The sequence below is a fragment of the Schistocerca serialis genome, chromosome 3, assembly GCF_023864345.2.
Source record: "Schistocerca serialis cubense isolate TAMUIC-IGC-003099 chromosome 3, iqSchSeri2.2, whole genome shotgun sequence".
In the NCBI taxonomy this organism is placed as follows: domain Eukaryota; kingdom Metazoa; phylum Arthropoda; class Insecta; order Orthoptera; family Acrididae; genus Schistocerca; species Schistocerca serialis.
Genome location: NC_064640.1, coordinates 197,999,918 through 198,027,285, shown reverse-complemented (window position 1 = coordinate 198,027,285; position 27,368 = coordinate 197,999,918). Strand labels below are relative to the sequence as shown.

Here is a 27,368-nt window from a genome sequence, read left to right as displayed (position 1 = left end):
AAAGTATCACTTGTAAATGGTGAGGATGTAGCCATATTTACAAAAAGTTTGTGATCTGATTATAAAATGACTCCTCCACGTCATTATGATCTGTGTAAGATGAAACTAATACATCCGGGTTGTGGCCATGGTAACCAGGACATTTCATCCCTGGGATGGCAATTTTGTTTGGTCTGGATGGGTGAAAACCGTGGATGTTCAGCATGTGTAATTTTGATACATCCATACTAATAGTATAAATGCATTTTTTTAACTAAGTTTCAACACATGGCAGAGTAATAGAAAAATACTGGCAGTACATACATGTATGCTTACAAACATACATATCTACAGCACTATATAACCAGATATTTATAAATATTACTAGCTTAGTTACACACCATCACTCATTGTAACAAAACTAGATGTATGCAAGTGCAGTGTAGACTCATTTCACAATGATGTTTCACAAGGATCTTGGCTAAATTTCATGTCACTTTCCTTCACGTTGATCACAGATTCACTGAAGACCATCTCCACATCATACCAACTAACAAATAACAGTGTGTCCATCATAACAGTAGTAATTCTTTCTATGTGAAATATTCTGCACCATATAGCTGCAGCATACAAGGTAAACATGTCTGCTGGGATGCGGGCTTCCTGGAGAATACACTGCCAGTTGCACCTCCTTGCCTGACTGCAATTATCCCAACTGCCTAATCAACAAATAAATAAAAACTTTATCCAATTTTGATGCTTCTAATTCTTCTCTAAAACAAATAAAGAGTGCACCTACATATATGTAATCCTGGTATGAATGTATTCATCACCTTCTTCAAGAAGACTGTGATTTTTCTAAAAACATACCATGAACTGATGTGCACCCTGCCAGATACTCTCCCCACACCACTTGGAAAAGTCCTCCATTATTCCTCTGCTTAAAAAAAAAAAAAACTGTGTGAAACATCCTAGATTATGGTTCTTTCCCCGTTACTACCCCATTATAACAACTGTCATATGCAGTATTTTACCCCTGCCTGCAACAGCCCCATTACTGAATAGACCTTTTCCACATCATTTTGCATTGGCATGACAACCACCAAATTGTCAATAAGGATGAATAGATGAATATAGGTGTCTTACATGCAACACACTCAGCCCCATTCTAGGTCACACTCTGCAACACAGTAGTTACGGCCCTAGTGCCTGTGACAGTTTCCCCTCCTGGTGTCAGTTCCTCAGAACTTGACAGCTGGGGATTTGTTCTAGAACATGTGCTTGGTTCTTGCCACCTTCCTGGCCCCAGTTTAATATTTGTTCAGATGTTGTTGTTCTCTCTTCTTTTGTTACTTCTTTTCTTTGCCTTTCATTTCGTACTTTCTCTTCTTCTCTTTTGTTTTCCTGCAGTTATGGTCTCCCTCCCTACAATTCATTTACAGTGCATTTACACCCATCTGTGATTGGCCTGCTAACCTCTGTACAGCATCCAACTTAGATGGTTTTCAAATTCTCTGTCATCTTGTCCTGTCCCCCCAGAGGGCTCACAACTCTTCTGTATGTACTTGGCCCCAGCCTTTGCAGCATTACTTCCTTTCTGTGCTGCAAGCTTACACTGCCACTGACCCTTTCCCCCTCTGCCTCTCCATTAGGTGGTTTCCTTGGTGCAGACCCTGCTTGGACCTGGTTTTTGAGTTGGGACTTGAGTTTCCACTTCTGGCATTTTCTACCATTTTGCATTGAATAAATACATGGTCCCCATTATTGGGTTTGACCTGCCGCCAGTTTTCAAAATTCTCCAGTAATCCGCATCGTGCAGGGAAGGTCACCTAATGTGGTATATGCTCCACCTTCATGCCTTTCATATTTGCATCACTGCCTTTAATAAGGCAGTACACCAAAAACCCCAAAATGCAGCATGGTAGTCATCCTATTGGGGGAGGAGGAGGATGAGGGGGGGAGGGGGGGGGATGAAATCCATTGTCTGTAATACAATGACCTAATATCATCACTTCTTTCCTTAGGAATTCACATTTGTCCAGTTGTAGCTTTAAATTATGCTCTCATAACCAATCATAGATTTCATGGAGCTTCTTGTTATGCTGCAGCAGGTTTCTTCTATAGCACACTATATCATCTAGATAGAAAAAATATTTTACTCCATGCAGGCGTCCCAAAACTTTGTTAATCAGTTACTGAAAACATCCTGGGGCTCCTTTCAGTCCCATGGACATTCTCTTATAATGCTAATGATACAAACTGAATGTAGTTTTTCTCTATCCTTCCTATTCATCAATATTTGATGGTGTCTGCCAGCTAGGTCAAGCATTGAGAAGTACTTTGCTTGCCCTCGGTAGTTAAAGATATTGCAGATATTTGGTAGCAGAAATGCATTGACTACAGTAATGTCGTTTAATTGCCTGTAGTCCACTAAAACTCTCCACTTCTGTTTGTCACCGGCATCTATCTTCTTCAGAAGTGACAGTAATGATGCACTCCAGGCACCCTGGCGTTCAGCAATTATGTCATCTTTCAGCATTTGCTCAATTTGATCTTCTAAATCTTCATTCTATATCTCTGAAATTCAGCATGGTCTGGCACACTCTACCTTCACTGTATTTTCCAGTGCAATCAGAATTTGATGGTATACTGCAGATGTAAATGACAATTTGTCACCTAGTAGATGGAATATATCTCCATACTTAGTGAAAATCTCCACTAGTGCACTCTTTCCTTGTGGATTTAAGTGGCCAACTCTTACTTACTTCCATAAAGCACTACCACAACCGTCTGTCTTTGCCATGGCTTCCTTGCTGCCTTTTGCTTCATGTACTTTTACTAGTCACTCCAATTCTTTTGTTAGTAACCTAATGTTCTTCAACTGAACTTTGTCCTCTGACGTATTCATTGAACTTGTTCTGTACTTGCTTTTTCGAACTCTTACTAAAGATTTTGGTACGTACACCCCATGTACTATTTCCTGTTTCAGGATAAGCATTTCCCATTCATAATCTTACATTATTTTGTCAACTACTCTTAACATTATTGTTTGCTCTCTTGGTCCGATTTCCCTGTCAGACTCATGATTCACTTCTAAATTATTACTTTTCAGTTCCTCTCCTATTGCCAAGGCTATGTTCCACCCTTTTAGCCTTCATCTTTTCTTGCATAATCTACATTAGGGAATGCCTACTTATCACTCTCTCATATGGAGTATCTAACCATGACCCACACTCATGCTTCCACACTTAAACGTACAGCAGAACCTCGCTAATCTGTCCCCCATGGGATCAAATGCATTACAGTAAAACCTTAATTTTCAACTGGGAATACTGTCTGACATATTGTTCCACATTAAAACACTAACAAAACAAAAAGAAAATGTTGACATGCTAAAAAATCGTACACAAAAGTGTAATGTAAAGTAGTACCTGTTCTGTAAAATACATGTGTATCATACAGTAAGATATTGTTCCTGTGAGTGAAAGTTTACCAACAGTACATACCTTATTACAGTATTGCAGTGACACGTAACTGATTTGCACTTGACCATTTAAAACATGAGAAACCACATAGTAACAAATGTTCTTCATAAAACAGTTCCTTAAAGCGGCTGAGTTTAATCCATGTTGACTTTTTGTTACAATAATATACAGGCAGTGTTGTCATATTAAGGTTTTGAATGCCCTTGGTTCTTTTGCCTCTCCGAACACAAATAGTGGCATCCTGTGACTGCCAATAGCATTGCTACAGAGAGCAATATGTATTCTATCTTTCGTAAGTTTTGTACCTGTTACAGATTAATTTTGTGCAGCAAGATTTCTTGTGGGGAGTATTTTGTAGTTTAAACCACATTTGCCAATGTTATGCACTTGATCATGGATCGGCTTAAGTTCTTTAACGAAGTGTTCAAATTCCTGAACAAATTCATTTATAGCTATTTCATCAGCAGATGGCTTCTTGCCAAAAGTAGTTGCATTTTGAGTGCCGTGTAGTTTTTTTTTTTCTACCAATGTCATCAGCCTTCACTCGCTGTAAACTGTTTTTATTGTTCCCATCTAATTTTTTACATAAAATCAATGCCTAATTTCACTTTTAGACTTGTTCGAAGTCCTGCACATTTTCAGTCTTTTCACATCATCAGTCATCATTTTTTACTCAAGTTTTTCTATTTTTTCTCCAGTCTTTAACAATTGTTATGTCAACCCCCACCTCACTTGCAATGTTTTGAAGGGGCTTGCCATTATCTACATATTCAAGCACTTTGTTTTTCCCCTAGACGTCATCATGTTTACATTTAATTGATGCCATACTTTAGTTTTACACAGAGCAATATATAAGAACGACACTGCCACTTATATATAATGCAAATGCGTGCACAATAACACTTACTGATAGTTAGAAACAAGTTATTTCATACTAAAACTGATCGAACTACGACACCTGTCAAACATTCAATGCCTACTGATCCATATCATATTCATCCCTTTTAGAAAATACTGTAACCCCTACATAGAACCACCACGTTGGTGCCTTCATTCACATAACAGAAAATTCAATTCCTCTACATAGATCAATGGCAGTGTATGTTTAGTCATTGTAAAAGTTGTCCTAATGAATTCTGTAAATCGGTATATAATTTTGTCAAAATTTTCAACAGAGTTAACTTTTACAGTTTAAGCCAAGATAAAAAGTTGACGTGCTATTTCTGCTTGTTTCTCATCTGTGGGATCAATTACATACTAAGAAACACACTTACATACCGAAATATAATTTTAGTGTTTGCAAAACAAAATTACAAAAGTGTTTTGTTTGGTTAATACAATATACAGTGTCTCACAAAGAATCTACAGCTGATCAATTAAACATAGTAAATATAGTAAGCAGTTGGTAGAACTACGTACTCTCATAGTATGTGAAAGATAATGAAAATGACAGTCATTTTACAACAATGATTGAAACTGTTTAATTTGTACAGTAGAAGGTCAAAGATAATGCAAAAAATTTGCTGGACTAAGTTTTTAAGTAATGTTTAAACAACTTTTTTAAATTCTGTCTTGTGCCCCTAATTTCTTAACTTCTGCATGCATTTCCTTCAAGCTCATATCCTTACTCCAAAAATCAATGGAACCTATAATATTCCTGCATTCTGAAGGAATTATAATGCATGAGATCAATTTTATTTGTTGACAATGTTGCTATGGCTAGAACAAACGTGCAAAGTCTGCTCTCCACTCAGCAAGAATCAGCGAGGACTTACACGTTTCATTAGCTGTTTGCTGTCATTCATTTGGCAAATAAATTTCACATCAACATCCTAACATGCAGTACTTTGTACCCATACTTGATATGAGCTGTCAGTAATTCTCTCCAGTCAGTATATGTCATTCGGAGAGGAGAATGTAAGGAGAGGTAACTATATTAACTTTTCATTCAACATAGTACCTGCCACCTCTAATTGCCTCAACATTAGTTAAAAACCTGTCTGGTTCCTCACCCATTTTGGCTTTTCTAATATGTGAGATGATAGCTTGCCGATCATCATTGAAATTGATTCTTTTATGTGTTTTTCAGTCTTAGCAGACAGCTAATTAAAAAAGGGCTAGAAATAACCTCTTTTACATTGTTTTAGTCACAGCATGACAAACCACATATGAGCTGGTTGTGCAGGCCGCGACTCTGCCTCCCTTGGCTTTGCTTGGTGCTTCATTGAGGGACCTGGTATGGTAAGACATTTGATTTAGTATGGCGGTGTGGCATTTTTTTGGATGGCACGATGGCACAATTATCTGTAGTTCAGCAGACTCATGGTGTCAGCACAGTTTACTCTTCATTCATTGTTTGTGATATGAAGGATGTCCACAGGTCCAGTGGCTGTTAGCATAAAAAAATGCAGGCTTGTGATATATCACCACCAGCCTTTAAAACTAAATGAGAAAGGCAGAAGAGAGGATGAGAATTCTCTGTATCTATTATGCAGTCATGTATTCAGTGGGTACTGCAAATTTGCCATGAAACATCATTACAATACCACACGGAAAGAATTTAAAGATATAGTTGATGATGCAAGAGCAAAAAATTACAAAAATCAACAGACAGGGTTTATGGTTCTTTACATCATGAAGCACTTCATGCTAAATTTGCAGGTGTGGAGCCGGTAAAGAGATTGGTAGTACAAATAGTAAAATATCTGAAGTTGCATACATTAATCCACAGTCAGTTGCAAAGTTTTTGATGGAATTGAACGTAGAGTATGCAGATTATATATTATGTCAAAATACATATGTTAAGTCGATGGGCATGCCTAGAACATATTTATTTATTTGTTTATTTGACTGACAAGCTGCTGTTGAATTTATTAAGGAAAAAGGACTGCGGAATGAAACTTAGAGCGTCCGGAATGGGCTGCAGGCTTCGCATTTTAAGTGGACTTGACTGTTCTCTGGCCACAGTAGGACATTGGAATGTGAGAAACAACTTATTTCTGGTTTGATGGGGATACATTCAAAAAGAAAATCACAGTTTAGAAGGGACAAATTCTGACACACAGTCCAGTTTGCTAAGCTCACTAGTGTTATAGAAAATGCGAGTTTTGAAGAATTTTTTGTGACGTTGAAAGAATTACGAGGATAGATTTCTAAACATTTTCAAGACACTGCCAGTCTTACATCTGTTTTAGGGTTCGTTTGGCAGTTCATTTGAAAGTGCCCCTGTCTATGGGCAGATGTGACTGATTGATCTACAGTGTAATTTCCATTTTAAAGACAAATCCGTTTACATTAAAACTGTCCAGGATGCCTACATTGTTTTTCTCAGGTAGAGTTACCAACTCTCCATAACGAGGGCACTTTTTCTCAGGTAGAGTTACCAACTCTCCATAACGAGGGCACAAAAGATCTAGAATATTTTGATCAACATGTATGTGTGTGAAAAGTTTTTTTTTTTCCCTTTACGAAACTAGGTCAGTCACGATTACGTGGCAACCTGAGTGCAAAAATGAAATTGTTTGTGTCTGTATGCTGACAGTTTCTACCAGATAAAAAAATTGTCTTCAGTGCACCAAGAATAAAACATGTTCTCATTATTATTTAATTTTTTGTGATCTATGTTGTTCGTAAATGTGAAATATAAAACCCATTCATATGCAATACATTTTCGTTGGCATTTAAATGCAGCATGTTCGCAGTTTTCCCTTCCTCACACTCAGACAATGTGCCGTGGCAGTGGGGAAATGTGCAGCAGGACTAAGCACTATGACACTTGTGCCAGGACACAGCTCGCGAGCCAAATTCTTGGCTGCCCATTTTAGACAAACCAATTAAACCTTCTAGCACTAAATCAGAATATTGTTAATGATAATATCTGTGTCATAAGGTATTGGTTAAAGAAACAGAATGTATAAAATTAAATTGTATCGTTATTGTATGTTTCTCTGACATAATGAATTGGCACTTTAGAGGCTCTGCATTATTGACACACATTTTCACTTTCTTTACAGAGTTACTTTGTCACAGATTATGACCCAACAATTGAAGACTCGTACACAAAACAGTGTGTTATTGATGACCAACCAGCGAAACTTGACAGTAAGTATATTTGTTTATGTGTTTTCATTTTCCTTCTTTCGTGACAAGATATGGGTGTAGATCAGGTAAGAAAACACTGTTTCAAACGTAATGTTTACCTTTCACTGAGCTAGCACATTAATCGTAGTATTAGATGCAAATTTAACTATTGTATGTAGATGTGGTATTTGATAACATGCATCATAAAGTGCTTTTTAAGTTAATGTAGCTCCTCAAAGTTTTGTATAGGTGTAGTAATTTCTCTATTACTAAAGACTGCTTGGTGCCCAATGTTCTTTACCAGGAGCATGCAATGGGGTGTGCCTGTATTACCTATTGAGCCCTTGGAGTCTTGATGATCAAAGTCTTGTAGAATAGCTGTAAACTAATATCTAGGAATTGAGTAAATGATATGCACTATACAGATTTCCAAATCACATAGCTTTTTCCACATTTGCTACAACCAAAGAACACTGTAATGATTAGATCTGGTTGCACATGTGATATTTCTGTGCTGGTAGACACCCGTTCTCTCCTATTACACAGTACCGCAGTGGCAGATACAATCACTGTCCGAAGTTACAATGCTTGTAAATTGTATAAACAGTGCACACATTGAAGTTTTGAGACAGTCACCAAGATGATTGAACATCAAGTACATAACTCACTACCAGTGCAAAGTAAAACACAATTGTCAGTTCAAAAAACTCAGCACAATCACATAATTCACCCACATGCTATTCACATATACATTGCATGCTAGCTTTCATAGAAATGTTAAACATGAACTTTGCAAATACTGAATAGTTACATGAATCAATACAATAAATTATCAACATTGTAGAAGAATCAACTTTAAACGCTACTCAGACTAGTTGTGGTTTCTCAAAATCTGGCATAGGTGTTGTGCCAGTGGTAGCAGATTTCAGACTCATTCAATATAGGTGTTGCTCGTGTACTTGCTTGACCAGGACTGACTGTTTTAGGATGGTGTTTGACCTTATAAAGATTGGTGTCTAAACATATTTTGGTTTTACAAACTAAACAACAATTTGAATACTGGCTACATTAGATTTTGCTGCCCAGGTTGGACTATAAATATTAACAATAATTTTATTTATTAAAAGCGCAGTGGTCTAGGAAGTTGGAAAAGCTTATGAAATCATTATGAGTACAAATGCCACATTAAAAATTACAGTAAATTATGCAAAAATCTTAATTAATGGCTTAATCGATCAGTGAAGTATGTCATTTGTGCTTAATAATTAGCCCAACAATAGCATTATTGAAAATGTTGAAATCTAACAAGCACAGAGGCAAAATCTGCAATGGAAAATGTAGTTACTCTTGAACTTCAATGTTAATTGTTTAGGAAGTTAATTAGTTTCACAAAAATTGAGATAAGTAATCAGTGTGTTGGCATGCCAGTATTTACAATGAATTATGCCACTATCTCTCACAAAAATTGTGAAGTCAAACTGTAATAAAAAATTCAGCTGTTCATATCCTTTAATTAACAGACTTTCCAAGAAAATTAATTGCGTAATTGGAATCAGTATAGTGAAAAGAATGTCCTGAAGCATCAACATTAATGAGAAAAAAATTGGTTAGGTTTTGAAATATTTGAGCACATACCAAATATGTGTTACTTAGAAAATGTATAAAAATTGCAAAATGGGAAAAGAACAAAAAGTTGATTATTAGAAGAGGTATGATAAGAGCAGATAGAAGGTTGCAGCTTGCTATCTTTAATCACCCCCATCCCACTCCGTCCCCCCAACAAACACATATGCTATAATAACCTCCTCTGGTCACCATTATCATATAAAAGCTATAGAAATACTGTACAATTTGATAGGCAGATTCACATATTACAATTTTTTAAACAAAATGATTCACTTTGTAATAGTTTCCTTCATCTTACATCCTTGCTGAACATTTTTATATAACGTACAGTTTCCTGAAAATATTTAACACACACTTTGTTGTGGATCCGTATCCCAGGCATCTCTATCAGTGTCCTCAGTTTCAACCCTCAGATATGTAAAAAATGTATAAAATACCCTATATTAGCAAAGAAATGTCACTTTTTTGTTATCCTGGAACAAAATTGTTCAAATTTTGTAATGTATGAAATACAGATTCCAAATATATTCAGGAGTGTTTGGAAAATTGTGGGTAAATGAATTTAAAAGTGGGTGGAAGCTGTTCTTCAAACATAGACGTTATTTGATATAAAATTAAAATTACTGGGTTTACCAGACTTTGAGTAAAGTCCCTGAAATTACGATTTTACTAGGGTTTTTTTTTCTGTCAGAATGCCACCTTTTCAGTTCATTTATTGACACTGGTTAATTAACAGCATATTTCTTTTAGTGCATTATTACTCAAAACCATTAGTACCAAAAATATAAATAGCAAAATTTTAGTATCATGGAAAATAAAAGAATTGCAGCAGTGTATGGTTAACAGTCAGTCAGAACAATATTATTTCATTCAGTTTCATCTTTAAAGTACCATGAATTGCATGTGCTACTCGCATGTTGCCTAAACTTGCATAGATGTTTTATCACAATGAAACAATGTTTACCTTCAGGTTTTATTATTTGCTTATGCCTGAGTTTTCATTAAATGCTTTCTTTATAAATCGTGTTAACTTAAGGAGTGCATTCACAAAACAGACTAATAAAAAGACAGGGTCCCTTTGCCACTTTCACACAATAATTCTTATGTTGTTATGGTCTTCACTCTAAAGACTACTTTGGTGCAGCTCTCCGTGCTACTCTATCCTGTGCAAGCCTCTTCATCTCAGAGTAATTACTGCAACCTATACCCCTCTGAATCTGCTTATTGTATTCCTCTCTTGGTCTCCCTCTAAGATTTTTACTCCTCATGCTTCCCTCCTGTACTAAATTGGTGATCCCTTGATATTGGTGATCCCTTGATGCCTCCGAATACGTCATACCAACTGAACCCTTCTTTTAGTCAGGTTTTACCCCAGATTTCTCTTCTCCCCAATTATATTCAGTACTTCCTCATTAGTTATGTGATCTACCCATCTAATCTTAAGCAGTCTTCTGTCGCACCACATTTCAGAAGCTTTTATTCTCTTCTTGTCGTCCACAGCTCGTGGTCTCGTGGTTGCGTTTTCGCCTAATCATTGTCATCTCTTCTTGTCTAAACTGTTTATCGTCCATGTCTCACTTCTATACATGGCTACACTCCTTCCAAATACTTTAAGCAAGGTCTTCCTGTCACTTGAATCTGTACTCAATATTAACAAATTTCTCTTCTTCAGAAAGGCTTTTCTTGCCATTGCCGGTCTACATTTTATATCCTCCCTACTTTATCTCTTATATTTCTCATTATTACTTCAGTTATTCCATTACATTTCATCATTTCATTACCACTTCATCATATAATCATTAACCTTGAAAAATCCCTGCTTTGTCCTCTTTTACAAAAAAGAACTCTACTAAATTACACTCCACAACAGCAAACCAATATTACTTAACAAAACTCCAGTTTTTATTATGTAACAAGTATAGTTCTTTTGTTACAGTTCAGTTTGCTATTTGGGAATATTACTCAAATTTAAAAATACGTGTTTTGTTAATATCCTGTCCGAAAGGCTTTCTCATGACAAATATTTATTTCTGATTACCATTACTGTAGGCAGTATTATTACTTGTTTCATCTTAAACAATATTTACTGCAGCTGAAACGACAAAATGATGACACTTTGTTATGAACACTGGCATATTATGAAAGAGAAGTAACCTTGGTTTTGTATTATTATAAACAAATGATTTTACAGCTATTTTAATGCAGTTATATTAGAATAGAAGTTTATTGTCTCATCACATACAATTTCAAGCAATTTTTTTAATGTACATGAGACTAGTCAAAACACCAAAATAGGTTTACAATTTTTCTTATAATATCATTAATACAGTGAAGAGCCACAGAAACTGGTACACCTGCCTAATATCGTGTAGGGCTCCTTTGAGCATACAGAAGTGCTGCAACATGACGTGGCTTGGTCTCGACTAATGTCTGAAGTACTGCTGGAGGGAATTGACACCATGAGTCTTGCAGGCCTTTTCATAAATCCATAAGACTACAAGAGGGTGGAGATCTCTTCTGAACTGGATGTTGCAAGGCATCCCAGAAGTGCTCAATAATGTTCATGTCTGGGGAGTTTGGTGGCCAGCAGAAGTGTTTAAACTCAGAAAAGTGTTCCTGGAGCCACTATGTAGCAATTCTGGATGTGTGGGGTGTCACATTGTCCTGCTGGAATTGCCCAAGTCCATCGGAATGCACAATGGACAGGAATGGATGCAAGTGAACAGACAGGATTGTTACATACGTGTCAACTGTCAGTCGTATGTAGAGGTATCAGGGGTCCCATATCACTCCAACTGCACGTGCCCCACACCATTGCACAGCCTCCACCAGCTGGAACAGTCCTCTGCCAATATGCAGGGTCCATGGACTCATGAGGTTGTCTCCATACCTGTACACGTCCATCCGCGTGATGCAATTTGACATGAGCCTCATCTGACCAGGCAACATATTTCCAGTGACCAGCAGTCCAATGTCAGTGTTGAAAGGCTCAGGTGAGGTGTAAAGCTTTGTGTCGTGCCATCATCAAGGGTGCACGAGTAGGCCTTCGACTCCGAAAGCCCATATCAGTGATGTTTCGATGAATGGTTCGCATGCTGACACTTGTTGATGGCACAGCATTGAAATCCGCAGCAATTTCCAAAAATGTTGCTCTTCTGTCGCGTTGATAGATTCTCTTCAGTCGTTGCTGGCCCCGTTCTTGTAGGATCCTTTTCCAGCCACAGTGATGTCAGAGATTTGATGTTTTACTGGATTCCTGATATTCACAGTACACTTGTGAAATGGTGATGCGGGAAAATTGCCACTTCATCGCTACCTAGGAGATGCTGTGTCCCATCGCTCATGTGCCAACTATAACACCATGACAAAACTTACTTAACTCTTAATAACCTGCCATTGTAGCAGCAATACCTGATCTAACAACTATGCCAGACACTTGTGTAGTCTTATGTAGGCGTTTCTGACCACAGCACCATTTTCTACCTGTTTACATATCTCTGTATTTGAATACCCATGCCTATACAAGTTTCTTCAGTACTTCAGTGTATAATATACTACACTGGATATGGAATTACTATGTAACTAATAAGTTTTGTTAAAAAGTAACAAAGTTTTAAAAAGTCCTAAGTACACTCCTGGAAATTGAAATAAGAACACCGTGAATTCATTGTCCCAGGAAGGGGAAACTTTATTGACACATTCCTGGGGTCAGATACATCACATGATCACACTGACAGAACCACAGGCACATAGACACAGGCAACAGAGCATGCACAATGTCGGCACTAGTACTGTGTATATCCACCTTAAGCAGCAATGCAGGCTGCTATTCTCCCATGGAGACGATCGTAGAGATGCTGGATGTAGTCCTGTGGAACGGCTTGCCATGCCATTTCCACCTGGCGCCTCAGTTGGACCAGCGTTCGTGCTGGACGTGCAGACCGCGTGAGACGACGCTTCATCCTGTCCCAAACATGCTCAATGGGGGACAGATCCGGAGATCTTGCTGGCCAGGGTAGTTGACTTACACCTTCTAGAGCACGTTGGGTGGCACGGGATACATGCGGACGTGCATTGTCCTGTTGGAACAGCAAGTTCCCTTGCCGGTCTAGGAATGGTAGAACGATGGGTTCGATGACGGTTTGGATGTACCGTGCACTATTCAGTGTCCCCTCGACCATCACCAGTGGTGTACGGCCAGTGTAGGAGATCGCTCCCCACACCATGATGCCGGGTGTTGGCCCTGTGTGCCTCGGTCGTATGCAGTCCTGATTGTGGCGCTCACCTGCACGGCGCCAAACACGCATACGACCATCATTGGCACCAAGGCAGAAGCGACTCTCATCGCTGAAGACGACACGTCTCCATTCGTCCCTCCATTCACGCCTGTCGCGACACCACTGGAGGCGGGCTGCACGATGTTGGGGCGTGAGCGGAAGACGGCCTAACGGTGTGCGGGACCGTAGCCCAGCTTCATGGAGACGGTTGCGAATGGTCCTCGCCGATACCCCAGGAGCAACAGTGCCCCTAATTTGCTGGGAAGTGGCGGTGCGGTCCCCTACGGCACTGCGTAGGATCCTACGGTCTTGGCGTGCATCCGTGCGTCGCTGCGGTCCGGTCCCAGGTCGACGGGCACGTGCAACTTCCGCCGACCACTGGCAACAACATCGATGTACTGTGGAGACCTCACGCCCCACGTGTTGAGCAATTCGGCGGTACGTCCACCCGGCCTCCCGCATGCCCACTATACGCCCTCGCTCAAAGTCCGTCAACTGCACATACGGTTCACGTCCACGCTGTCGCGGCATGCTACCAGTGTTAAAGACTGCGATGGAGCTCCGTATGCCACGGCAAACTGGCTGACACTGACGGCGGCGGTGCACAAATGCTGCGCAGCTAGCGCCATTCGACGGCCAACACCGCGGTTCCTGGTGTGTCCGCTGTGCCGTGCGTGTGATCATTGCTTGTACAGCCCTCTCGCAGTGTCCGGAGCAAGTATGGTGGGTCTGACACACCGGTGTCAATGTGTTCTTTTTTCCACTTCCAGGAGTGTATTTGCTTCCTCTCTCTCTCTCTCAAATTTTCAGGTGTCATTCATGAATTATTATACTGAATAGTAACATTTCTGCACACTTGTTTCTCATATAAGAATTTTTTCAGTAATACTAAATTTATACTGAGCAGTTCTCTTCCTTTCACTTTATTATAAATTTTTATTCTCATATACTGTGGTGTTTGAGCATAAAGTTTTAAATGGTGGGTGGGCAGTATAAAATTTATTTTTATTTCTGGTGTTGTAATCATGTTGGAAATTATTTATTACAAGTAAATCAGGATTACTATATACAAAGATAATCAGATCATAGATGTATAGTGAGGGAACACTTCATATACTTAGATTTTTAAGAAATGGCCAACATGATTTTTTTCATCCTACATTGTACGTATTTCTAATGATGGTTTTCTGAATATTTGACACATATGGTTTGAGTTACCCCACTGAAGAAGATCATTGGCAGGTAAGCCTTATCTACTTGAAGATACCATCTTCATATACACTCCTGGAAATTGAAATAAGAACACCGTGAATTCATTGTCCCAGGAAGGGGAAACTTTATTGACACATTCCTGGGGTCAGATACATCATATGATCACACCGACAGAACCACAGGCACATAGACACAGGCAACAGAGCATGCACAATGTCGGCACTAGTACAGTGTATATCCACCTTTCGCAGCAATGCAGGCTGCTATTCTCCCATGGAGACGATCGTAGAGATGCTGGATGTAGTCCTGTGGAACAGCTTGCCATGCCATTTCCACCTGGCGCCTCAGTTGGACCAGCGTTCGTGCTGGACGTGCAGACCACGTGATACGACGCTTCATCCAGTCCCAAACATGCTCAATGGGGGACAGATCCGGAGATCTTGCTGGCCGGGGTAGTTGACTTACACCTTCTAGAGCACGTTGGGTGGCACGGGATACATGTAGACGTGCATTGTCCTGTTGGAACAGCAAGTTCCCTTGCCGGTCTAGGAATGGTAGAACGATGGGTTCGATGATGGTTTGGATGTACCGTGCACTATTCAGTGTTCCCTCGACGATCACCAGTGGTGTACGGCCAGTGTAGGAGATCGCTCCCCACACCATGATGCCGGGTGTTGGCCCTGTGTGCCTCGGTCGTATGCAGTCCTGATTGTGGCGCTCACCTGCACGGTGCCAAACACGCATACGACCATCATTGGCACCAAGGCAGAAGCGACTCTCATCGCTGAAGACGACACGTCTCCATTCGTCCCTCCATTCACGCCTGTCGCGACACCACTGGAGGCGGGCTGCACGATGTTGGGGCGTGAGCGGAAGACGGCCTAACGGTGTGCGGGACCGTAGACCAGCTTCATGGAGACGGTTGCGAATGGTCCTCGCCGATACCCCAGGAGCAACAGTGTCCCTAATTTGCTGGGAAGTGGCGGTGCGGTCCCCTACGGCACTGCGTAGGATCCTACGGTCTTGGCGTGCATCCGTGCATCGCTGCGGTCCGGTCCCAGGTCGACGGGCACGTGCACCTTCCGCCGACCACTGGCGACAACATCGATGTACTGTGGAGACCTCACGCCCCACGTGTTGAGCAATTCGGCGGTACGTCCACCCGGCCTCCCGCATGCCCACTATACGCCCTCGCTCAAAGTCCGTCAACTGCACATACGGTTCACGTCCACGCTGTCGCGGCATGCTACCAGTGTTAAAGACTCCGATGGAGCTCCGTATGCCACGGCAAACTGGCTGACACTGACTGCGGCGGTGCACAAATGCTGCGCAGCTAGCGCCATTCGACGGCCAACACCGCGGTTCCTGGTGTGTCCGCTGTGCCGTGCGTGTGATCATTGCTTGTACAGCCCTCTCGCAGTGTCCGGAGCAAGTATGGTGGGTCTGACACACCGGTGTCAGTGTGTTCTTTTTTCCATTTCCAGGAGTGTAGATATCTGTTGTTTTGGACATGTCCAAAAGAACAGATACCATCTGCATAGAGATAAGACTTACTGGCCAATGGTCTTCAGTGCAGATGCACTCACATTGCTCAAACTCGGATGGGAATCGGTAGATTGACTGCCGCGAGTAATGAGTATAATGGGCAGGGGCACTACAATTGTAGTGTGTGGACAGTGAGTTGGAAATGTGGTTCTCACGGAGAGCATCCAGAGATAAGTCCCTGCAGTCGCACTCTCCTCTGTGTCCTCGACGGCTCAGTTGGATAGAGCATCTGTCATGTAAGGAGGAAATCCCAGGTTTGAGTCCCAGTCTGGGCACACATTTGCAACTGTCCCCGTTGATATTTGTCAATGCCTGTAATAAGCTAATGGTCTGGATTTCATTGTAATTTCATTCTTCAAGAGCTGCAAGATCACCAATGGTATCTATTCTTTCAGACATGCCCAAAAGAATGGATACCATCTTCATATTCATGTATATAAAGTAGTTTATAAGGGAATAAGCATCATATTTGAAGAAAAGTTTTACTTGTCTTACAATGGTGATCTCTGCATCAGGGCTTCTTCACATTGTTGTAACCTATAAAAAGATTTTTCGAGGATTATTGGTGATGAGTAAAACTGAAACATTATATTTACTGTTTTCCATCCAAGTTTATTCATATTTATTTGAAACATCGCTTCTGTCACCATTTACATAAACAGTTTCTCAAGCAAACACATTATAGTTTGACTACAGTTTCCTGAAGCTATTTGATGCCAATGGCCTTGGTGCAGTGGTAACACCGGTTCCCATCACACACCAAAGTTAAGTGCTGTTGGACTGGGTTAGCACTTGTATAGGTGATCATCCGGTCTGCCTAGTGCTGTTGGCAAGCGGGGTGCACTCTGCCCTTGTGAGGCAAACTGAGAAGCTACTTGATTGAAAAGTAGCAGCTCCACTCTTGTAAACTGACATATGGCTGGGAGAGCAGTTTGCTGACCGGCAGCCGCTCGGTGCCGTTGGGCCTTCATGGTCTGTGTGGAGTTTGGTTTAGAAACTATTTGATGCATTTGGCACCAAAATACATTGTATATGTCAGGTTATCTTCCATTCAGTAAGATGTTGCACGCAGTGACTGTTATATTGACTTGTAAATTGTAGATTGCAGCAATCGGTCATCCTTTTTAAATTTTATTGTGCAGATCTAGATTTCAGCTAGAAGCTAGCCATTCTCAATGCACTATTATTTTTGCTCAGTGTGTGTAATTCCCTGTTGGTTGGGCTTCATCCACAGTTCATTGAATGAGTAGTATTCAATGAACTGTGGATGAAGCCCGACCAACAGGGAATAACATGCACTGAATGAAAATAATAGTGCATTGAGAATGGCTAGCTTCTAGCTGAAATCTAGATCTGCACAATAAAATTTAAAAAGGAAGACTGATCGCTGCGATCTATAATTTACAAGTCATTATATATGTTACAAACCGAGCTTCAGATGCCTTCTAGATGGAGACATATATTTTGTTTGAAGATAACATTGAAAAATACAGTAATGTGTATCTACTGTAGACTTAGTTTCAGATTTTATACTTTTCAAATTGTAACTATTAGTTTTCATGGTACAAGAGTGTTACTATGAAATATGTTGATATAAATAATAAAAATATTTAGACATAAATATATGTTCTTGATGTCCAGAAATGTTCAGAAATATCAACAGATAAGAAATATATAATTAATGTAAGAAAATTAACCGAAGTGTGGCCAAAATTTATACAAAATTGAACATTTCAGTTGATTTGCGAAAGTTCTGAAATGATAGATTTATTACAAGATACAGGAAGTTTCCAGTTGGATTACATCAGACGTATATTCTGAAATCAGATACAGGATTATAAGGCATAGCCAGGAGCAGATATGTATTTAGTAATGATGAAAAGTAGATTCCAGTTTAAGATAATTGTATGGAAGAATCAGTGTGGAAGGGAGTGGGGTACCAAAGTACTGAGGAACGGTGAGATACATTTGAATTTTGCTAAAGATGTGGGTACTGTGACAAGGAGTACCACATTAGGAAGTTCAGTTGAAGAGGAGTGGACATATCTAAAAAGAGCAGATCACAGGTGATGGAAATATATAGGAACTAGGAAAGTAACTGCAAAGAAGCCTTGAGTAACTGAGGAAATATGTCAGTATTGATTGACAAAAGAAGGAAATAAAAAATGCTTAGGGAAGGACTGGACTACAGCAATATAAATGACTCGGGAATGAAATAAATAGGAAGTCCAGAGAAGCCAAGACAAAATGCCTGCAGGAAAAAATGTGAAGAAATCGAAAAAGAAATTATTGTCAGGAGGACTGACTGATGATATAGAAGAAGAGAATTTATAAGAGCTTCACAAGACTTGAGATTAAATAAGGCAGAAGGGATAGATAACATTCCATCAGAATTTCTAAAAACGTTGAAGAAAGTCTCAAACAAACAATTATTCAAGTTTTTTTTCTTTTTATTTTTCAATAAACTTTACCAACAGCTGTATACTTTAGGTTATTTTATTTTATTTCGAACACAACCAGTTTCAGCAATTCATTTTGCTATCTTCAGCTTCATACACCTTTTTTGTATCAACGAGCTTATCGTATAGTGCCATAAAACTGGATACCATGAATCCCAATCGTTGTGCAACTGATTCATACAAAAGTGTGACCCCCCACATTGCAAAAAAATAATCAGCTTCCAGTTTTTACAGTATTTTTAGTGTTGCCTTCTGTATAGAATAAAGTTTCTTGTGTATTGAAAAAGTATCCATAATTACACTAATATGTTTACACCATCCGGTGGATGTTGGCAGCGGTCCCAGTAAATCAACAGCAATTAATTCTTGTGGAACATTATGAAGTACTGAAAGCATTAAATCCTTTGATGGGGTAGTTGGGGTCTTCACTCTTTGTCACTTATTACATCCAACTAACCTTTTCTTTCCTCTTCTCCACATATTGTTGAATATTACAGTCTCCTACATTTTGGCTATATTTTTCGGGTACCATGACCACAAATCTCATGTAGGTAATCAGTTAATGTATCCGCTTGATCAATCAATCAATTTCCACTCATGTTTATCCAAAGACGTCCTCCTGAACAATAGACCCACGCATATTGTGTAATATTTTTCTATCTTGACCCCATCTGAATCGTAGTAATGTTTAACAAATCTAATTTGGATTTTCATTTTTTCCACTTTCATGTATTTACAAATATTCCTAATCAGTTTTTCATCCTTTTCCCACTGTAAATAAAATAATCTTATCTGGCACCCATGTACCTAATGACCATCATGATCGCTTTTTCGTAAGAGTATTCTAGAGAGTGAATCATGTATATTGTTCTCCTATCCTTTGATGTATCTAATTTCTAGGTCAAATTGCTGTAAATGCTCACATGGTCAGTCTAGGATACTTTAATCTAAACCGTTGTCTTGTGACCCAGCAGATATCCATAAAATTTTTGTAATCCAAAAACTACTGCTAAATCTTCCAATTCAGAAATGTAGTAGTTTGTCTCATGAGTATGTAAAGTCCAGCTGGCAAATTCTACCATTCTGTGTTCCATCCCTATTTCTGCTAATTGAAAAATTCCAACCCCTAAACCACAAGAACTTGAGTCAGTGCTCATAAAAATGGTAAAGAGAAATATGGACGGTATAACAATACACTGCTTACTAATACCCTCCTTAAATTTTGAAAAGTTTCTTTGTATTGAGATGTTAAATTCTGCATAACATTTTTCTTTAATAAATTATCTAAACAAGGATTCATGTGTGATGAACTTTCCATAGTACTCAAATAAACTGAAAATGGCTTATAGTTGCTTTTAGTTTTTTAAGTTTTGAAGAGTAACCTGTCTACATCTACATCGATACTCCACAAGCCACCGTACGGTGCATGGCGGAAGGTACCCAGTACCACTACTTGTCATTTCCTTTCTTGTTTCACTTACAAATAGAACAAGAGAAAAATGACTGCCTATATGCCTCCGTATGAGCCCTAATTTCTTGTACCTTATCTTTGTGGTCCTTTTGCGCAATGTATGTTGGCAGAGGCAGAATCTTTCGGCAGTCAGCTTCAAATGCCAGTTCTCTAATTTTTTTCAATAGTGTTCCTTGAAAGGAATGTCGCCTTCTCTCCAGGGATTTTCTTTTGAGTTCCCGAAGCATCTCCATAACACTTAAGTATTATGGAGCCTGCCTCCAAATTGCTTTGATGTCTTCAATATGACCTGGTACAGGTCCCAAAGACTCGAGCAGTACTCAAGAATATATTGCACCAGCATTCTATATGCAGTCTCCTTTGCAGGTGAACCACCCTTTCCTAAAATTCTCCCAATAAACGAAGTTGTCCATTTGCCTTCTCTACTACAGTTCTCATGTGCTTTTTCCACCTTATATCACTTCACAACATTATGCCCAGATATTTAAACGACTTGACTGTGTCAAGCAGGACACAAGTAATACTGTATCCAAAAATTACAGATTTTTACCTTCCTACTCATCCACATTAACTTACATTTTTCCACATTTGGGGCTAGCTGCCATTCATCACACCAACTGGAAAGTTTGTCGAAATTGTCTTTTATCTTCCTACAATCACTCAACTTAGACATCTTACTGTACACCACAGCATCATTGTTAAACAACTGCATATTGCTGCCCACCCCATCAGCCAAATCATTTATGTGTATGGAGAACAACATCAGTTCTATCAAACATCCCTGGGGCACTCCTAACAATATCCTTGTCTCTGATGAACACTCACCGTCAAGGACAACATACTGGGTTCTATTATTTAAGAAGTCTTTGAGCCACTCACATATCTGTGAACTAATCCCATATGCTCACACCTTTGTTAATAGCTTGCAGCAGGGTACCATGTCAAATGCTTTCCGGGAATCTAGAAATATGGAATCTGCCTGTTGCCCTTAATCCATAGTCCATAGCTGAGTTTCACACAAGTGATGCTTTCTAAAACCATGCTGATTCGTGCACATAAGCTTTTCATTCATTTTAATCCATAGTCCATAGCTGAGTTTCACACAAGTGATGCTTTCTAAAACCATGCTGATTCGTGCACATAAGCTTTTCATTCATTTTTTCACATGTGATTTCATTGTTTTGTAACTATAAACTGTCATTTGTCCCAAAACATATATGTTGTATCATTTGTTCGTACAACCTTTGTTGTTGAGGTCAGTATATGTATATACACTGAGTCATCAGTACTCTTGACTGTTTAGATGATGTGGTCTTTCACAGATTCCTCTCCTGTGCCAACCTCTTCATTTCAGAGTAAGACTTGCACCTTATGTGCTCAATTATTTGTTGGACATATTCAAATCTCTATTTTTAGTTGTTACCCTCTAAACCTTCGTCTAATAAAATGGAAATTATTCCCTGATGTCTTAATGCGTGTTTTATAATTATGTCCCTTCTTGTAATGCATTCAGGCCCATGGATGGTGCATGTGTTGACACATTGCTGTCCAGATCATTTGTACTACTTGTTCACTACTTAAGGAGCATTTGTCAGCTATTCCAGCACTTAAGCCAACTGCTGTTTTCAGTGTGTTACACTTATGAAATGAAATGTTTCTGTGAAATACCTACAAAATGTTTCCGTGCAGAAGAGTCAGATTATCTGAGTCTTTTGTATGATGAGCTACTATCTTCTAAAAATGTTGCGTTATTGGTGTAGGTGTGTTGTAGTTACTATAATGGCTTCTGCTTTGTAGTATTGATGTCCTGAGTTTACCCCATGAATTGTTCCAATGAATACATCCCTCAAATTCACTTTCCTGGAATCTGTGGAGCCTAATTAAGATTTCAATTAATTTTTGGTTTTTATTTGTCTTTTAAACAAAGTTGTTAATGTCCATTTTGTATTATTTGCTTTTAGGAATTGTGCATGGCGTAATTCCATGTCAGATCGCCTAATTTCAGAACATTTTCCTGCTCGACCACCATGGATTTCAATAAAATTTTATGTGAACATTCACACATGTCCCCAATGAACTTTGGTAAAGTTTAACGTTCGTTGAAGAAATAACAGCTGAGATACAGTCATTTGTTTGACTCCATACATGACTTTCCACTGGGTGATAGTGAATTTCTGGTGACTTTGAGCTGTTCTATCTCGGGCAATATATTGTTGAAAGATACTAGATGTGGCCATCTTGTACAAGTTTGTGTGTTATCTTAAGAATAACAATGAAAAGAATTTTATAATCTGTATTCAGCCAGAAAATTTTAGGCAAAATCGCCCAAAAAAATTTCAAAGCTTGGCTTTTTATATCACAAGGACTAAAGGCATGACAAACGAGAAACTTCACATTTAGTAACCTATCAACACAAGGTTATCAGATACAAAGTTTCATTTGTGTTCTGCTTTCCAATATTGAATAAATTAAGTGCAAAGTTGAAGATTTTTAAAAAGATCAAAAATGCTATATTTTCGACCTGATTTTGGAAAAAACTATGTTTGTATAAAACTTTCCAAACTGAGCTCATTAGAAAGTTCATGGTTTAAACCACAAAACAAGTGTGTTTTATTATCCAATGCAGGCTAACAATGCTAGATAATTTGAATCAGAGTTGGCCACGAAAATCGTGACATGAAAAAATGTGAACTTTGGATTCTTGTCTCTCATAGAGTAAAGGTGTGTTGAACATGAAACTTTAGCTTGATAGCACAATGATAGGGAATACAGAAGTTCATTCATCTACTATTTTCCAATGATCTACAGATTTGTTGAAAAGATAATGATTTTTTGTGAAAATGTGAAAATAGGATATATTCAACACTTCTTTTACGAATACCATTTTATATAAAGCTTCCAAACCAGTCTCATTTAAATGTGTTTACAGCCTACCCAGAACAAAGGGTTTAATTTCCAACTTGGGCTAACAATGGTCATAAATTTAGGCAAAGTATCTGGAAAAATTGTACTGCGAATAAAGTTTTAACTTTGTCTTTTCATAACTTGTTGATAAAAGGCACGATAAACATTAAACTTTGCTCACAACAACTTAGGAACATAAGGTTTTCAAATGTAAAATATCATTCATGTACTGCATTCTAAATTTCTACGAAATGAGTTCAAACTTGGTTTTCATAAAAATTACAATAATAGACCACATTCAATTTGCTTTTAGAAAATCTGTTTTCCATAAATGATTTCAAAGTAATGACAGTTGTAAACAGAATGTTTTCGAGCATGCAGAAAGTCACATTTGATTTTCCACTGTGTGCTAACAATAAATTGACTTACAAATTTGAGGAAATGTATCACGGCAACAGGCTACATTGCAGCAACCTGTTGTCTGTGTTCCATTGCATGTGGCTTTAATTTTTAAATTGACAAGTAATATCTCACTATATTGCATTGGTCCACAATGAAATTGTTTACAGTTCATGCCATGATCATATGTTATATGCCACCTACTGCAGAAATGACTGAAGTAAATAAACAATATTTATTTATTTAACATCTTTGTATCTCATCATTATAAAATGATAAAAGATTTCACATATATGTTCTTACATAGATAGTAAGACATTAAAGATTTACAATTATATGCTGGCTAATAAAATATTCTTACGTGTAACATGAAACCATATGCATAACAACAGTTGTAATAATTTATTTTGCAAATGAGCGCTTTGGGTCACTATGATGAAGGAAATAAACTGATCTATTTTGAATGCTGATGATTCAGGTTTTGCTTGTCACTATAAACGTAGTAGTTATGATTTTTTAAAAATCGGATGATTCTTTTTGATACACCCTGTATTATTTAAGGTTGATATGACAGCCTTATGATCCAAGAAACTAGTACCTATTACTTCAGTGATATGCTCACACTTGTTCTTATTGGCAAATACTCGATCAGTTATTATTTCAGATCCATTCGCTTATCTAGTTTCTTTGAATACTTTTTCTGTCATATTATAAAATAAGAACAGATTGATCAGTTGTTGTTGTTGTTGTTTAGTACAGTTATTTTTAAAATTAACATTAAAATCTTCAAGAACAGTTGTACTTTGTAGTTCATGTTTGAGTTCATTTAGCAGTATTTCAAGATCTTGCAGGAAAAAAGTAAAATTTCCTGTTGGTTATCTGTATACACCCACAATCATCAATTTGAGTTTTTCACGTACATGGTAACCAAAGTCATTTTCTATGCATTTTACATTATTGTATTTAATTTTCTTTGCATTTAGTCTTGTACTAGCATACTGGGTTGGTGCATAAGATCATAGAGTTTTTCCAGAAGTTTAGAAAATGTAACAGATACACATAACAGAGACTGTAGTCATCAGTAATATATTCTCCTTCACTATTTACAACAGTCTGCCAACACTGGGATTACTTCTCTATTTTGTAACTGTAGAAATCGTGTAGTTTTAAGGCGAAGAACTTTTCAAGCCATGTTGAAAGTGCATTTTCATCCAGAAAGGAAGTTCCTTGAAGGTTTTTCAATAGAGAGCAGAAAAGGTGAAAACCTGAGGGTACAAGATCAGATGAATAAGGTGTATGCATGGAATGACTTGCCAATGCATCCCTTGTGTAGTGTTTTTTGCCAGTCTAGAAGAATGCAGCTAGGCATCGCTTCACACATTCTTCCGGTGGTTGTTCTTGGATTCGTCTGCTAGATGTGTCTGTTCACAAAAAAAGTGATGGTTGCACCTCAGGGAAGCAATTCATAGTACACCACGCCATCGCCATTCCACCAGGTGCATATCGTTATCTTTTTTGTGGATGCACATCGGGTCTCTTTATGGGGAGTTGCTGCCTTTTTTTGGCCTCAACCATTCCTTTTTTCCCTTATGTTAGGATAAAGACACCATTTCTTGTCACCAGTAATGATACAGGATAGGATTAGTAGGCATTGTTCACGAGCCAATTGACGATGAGCAAGCAGATCTGTGCAAATTGCCAGCTGCTGATTTTTGTGTTTTTTGGCATAGAGCATGCAGTTGCCGCATATTGGTGGAATGATCACATTTGCCAGTTCTCCTGTAGACTGATGTGGCTCATTGTGAATTTGAAAGATCTGCATCACACGACAAAGGTTTTGCTGAATGTGGAAAGTCACTAATGTGAAAACAATCTTCCTTAAAATGAGAAAACCATTTTCTTGCTATGCTTTGTCCACTGTAATTATCCCCATACATGGTTCAAATGTTTCTGGCTGCATTCGCTGCTGTCACCGCTGTATTGAACTCGAACAGAAGAATATGTCAAAAATGTTCTGATTCCTCCACTTGACACTTCATTTTCTGGCGGTCACAGCTCCACTCACTATCTTCAAATGACAGTATGTATACTCAAATAGCAACACTGAACTGTAAAATGACGACTGATAAATATACCCATAGCAACCAGAATACCAACATGGGAAAAAAAGAACGTTGGAACTTACGCACCAGCCTAATATATGCATGTACCACCTCCTTCACTGTTAATTCTACAGAACTTCAGATCATTTCAAACTTATGAATGACAGTAGTACATTTTGCAGCTCATTTAGGCAGTACTCATTTATACATAAAACTACAGTTTCTTTTAAATAGTCATTCAGAAGGACTTCTACTTCAGCTAACTTGCTGCCTAAACCTTTACATTTTGATAGAAAACAGTTAACACTTTGCTGCACCATTTCCCTTACTATTTATGTGATGCTGCTTGCCAGTGAAAGATCCTTGAGATGTGGTGGTGGAGCTGTTTTTTCTTCTGGGTCAAAGTCTAAGACTGCTGTTGACGTTGACGACGACGACGACGGTGGTGGTGGTGGTGGTGGTGGTGGTGGTGGTGGTGTGAATGCTGCTTCATTTTCTGCTGATGAAACTTCTTGTGATAATTTGTATCCTGCTGTCATAATCTGTTGCTGTTATGGGAAAGGTATCCTTTTCTGTTAACTTTGATGGCATTAATGAAGGAGCTGGAACATTATCAACTAACAAGGAGAGGCCACGATGTTGGGATCACGGATTTACTTCAAAGTTTGTACACCTTTAGCAGACTTGGTACACATACCATCAAGGGAAGTGGTGCAAGGTAACATGGCTTGGGAACGCAGTGCGGAAGATACATAGCACACCTCTTGTTAACTGAACTGCAACAAAACACTGACACTGAACCCAGGTGGAAAATCCTGCTCTCCATGCATACTTCAGAGAAGTGCGGCAGATGATGAGACAAGCTGCTAAGAGTGCGGTCAGGAGGTGTTGCCTTGTTGAAGCAAAAGAAGAGACTAGTTGAGTGACGGTTCAGCGTATGTGGCATCTGAAAAGCATGGAAGTGTTGCCCTACTTCTCGCGGAAGTGACGCGTGAGGGTGCTGGGGGGATGTGGCCATACTTTGACCAGCAGGCGATTCACTGATAATTGATTTTCAGTCAGCGCAGTCCATCATCTGCTGCTACAGGTGGAGGTAAATGGAAGGAGTTGCCACACAGTTCCTCCCATCTGAGAGGAAAACACTGGTGCCAACTGTGTGGAGGGGTGTTCGGAGCTGTCTGAGATTGCATGCTCGGGGACATGCATAGGTTATTATTGCTGTGCTCATGGTCATGTTATGGTTTCTGGTGAGAGGAGGCGCATGAGCAGCTCTTGAGCACAGCGTTGGGAGTGTGTGAAATATCAGTGCTGCTCCAGTGGTGCGGATGTTAGTGGCACTGGTGACAACACTGTCGGGAGCGGCAGGCACCTGTGGGGCCAGGGCAACAGTGACAGCAAGGTCAACATCAGCTGGAGGCTGCATAAAGTGCAATGTGGTAGCGACATTGAGGTGTGTCAGTTGTGTAGTCCGTTGGTGGTAGGCCAGAGGCAGTGTTGGCTGGCAGTGTGTCGGACACAGAGTTGGGGGTGGTGTCGGCTGGTGGCACAGCGGGAACAGCATAGGGGATGGTGTTGGCCTGCATCACATCAGAGGCAGCATTGGTGGTGCTGTGATTAGGGCCGGTGATAGGCAGGAGCAACTCCATCTCGATGGTGCTGTATTCGTTGGCTGGAGGAGGCTCTAGGACATCAGCTGTCTTGAGCCTGTCTATTGGATGTTTTTTCTGGCCCCATTCAGACAAATGGAGAACATCTTGTCCCCAAGTTGCAACAACAAGTGCAGGACCGAATACTGAGGGTGGAGTGGTGGCTGGTATCCATCCACCTGA

At 39.2% G+C, this 27,368-nt stretch overlaps 1 protein-coding gene across 1 annotated transcript in view; it reads left to right on the top strand.

Moving 5' to 3' along the window:
* LOC126469906 (ras-like protein 2) overlaps positions 1 to 27,368 on the top strand; it is a 90,405-nt gene that overhangs the window by 24,356 nt on the left and 38,681 nt on the right. The window contains exon 2 of the mRNA XM_050097263.1: positions 7,478 to 7,565. Within this exon, the coding sequence (XP_049953220.1) occupies positions 7,478 to 7,565 (88 nt within the window). The remainder of the gene's footprint in view (positions 1 to 7,477; positions 7,566 to 27,368) is intronic.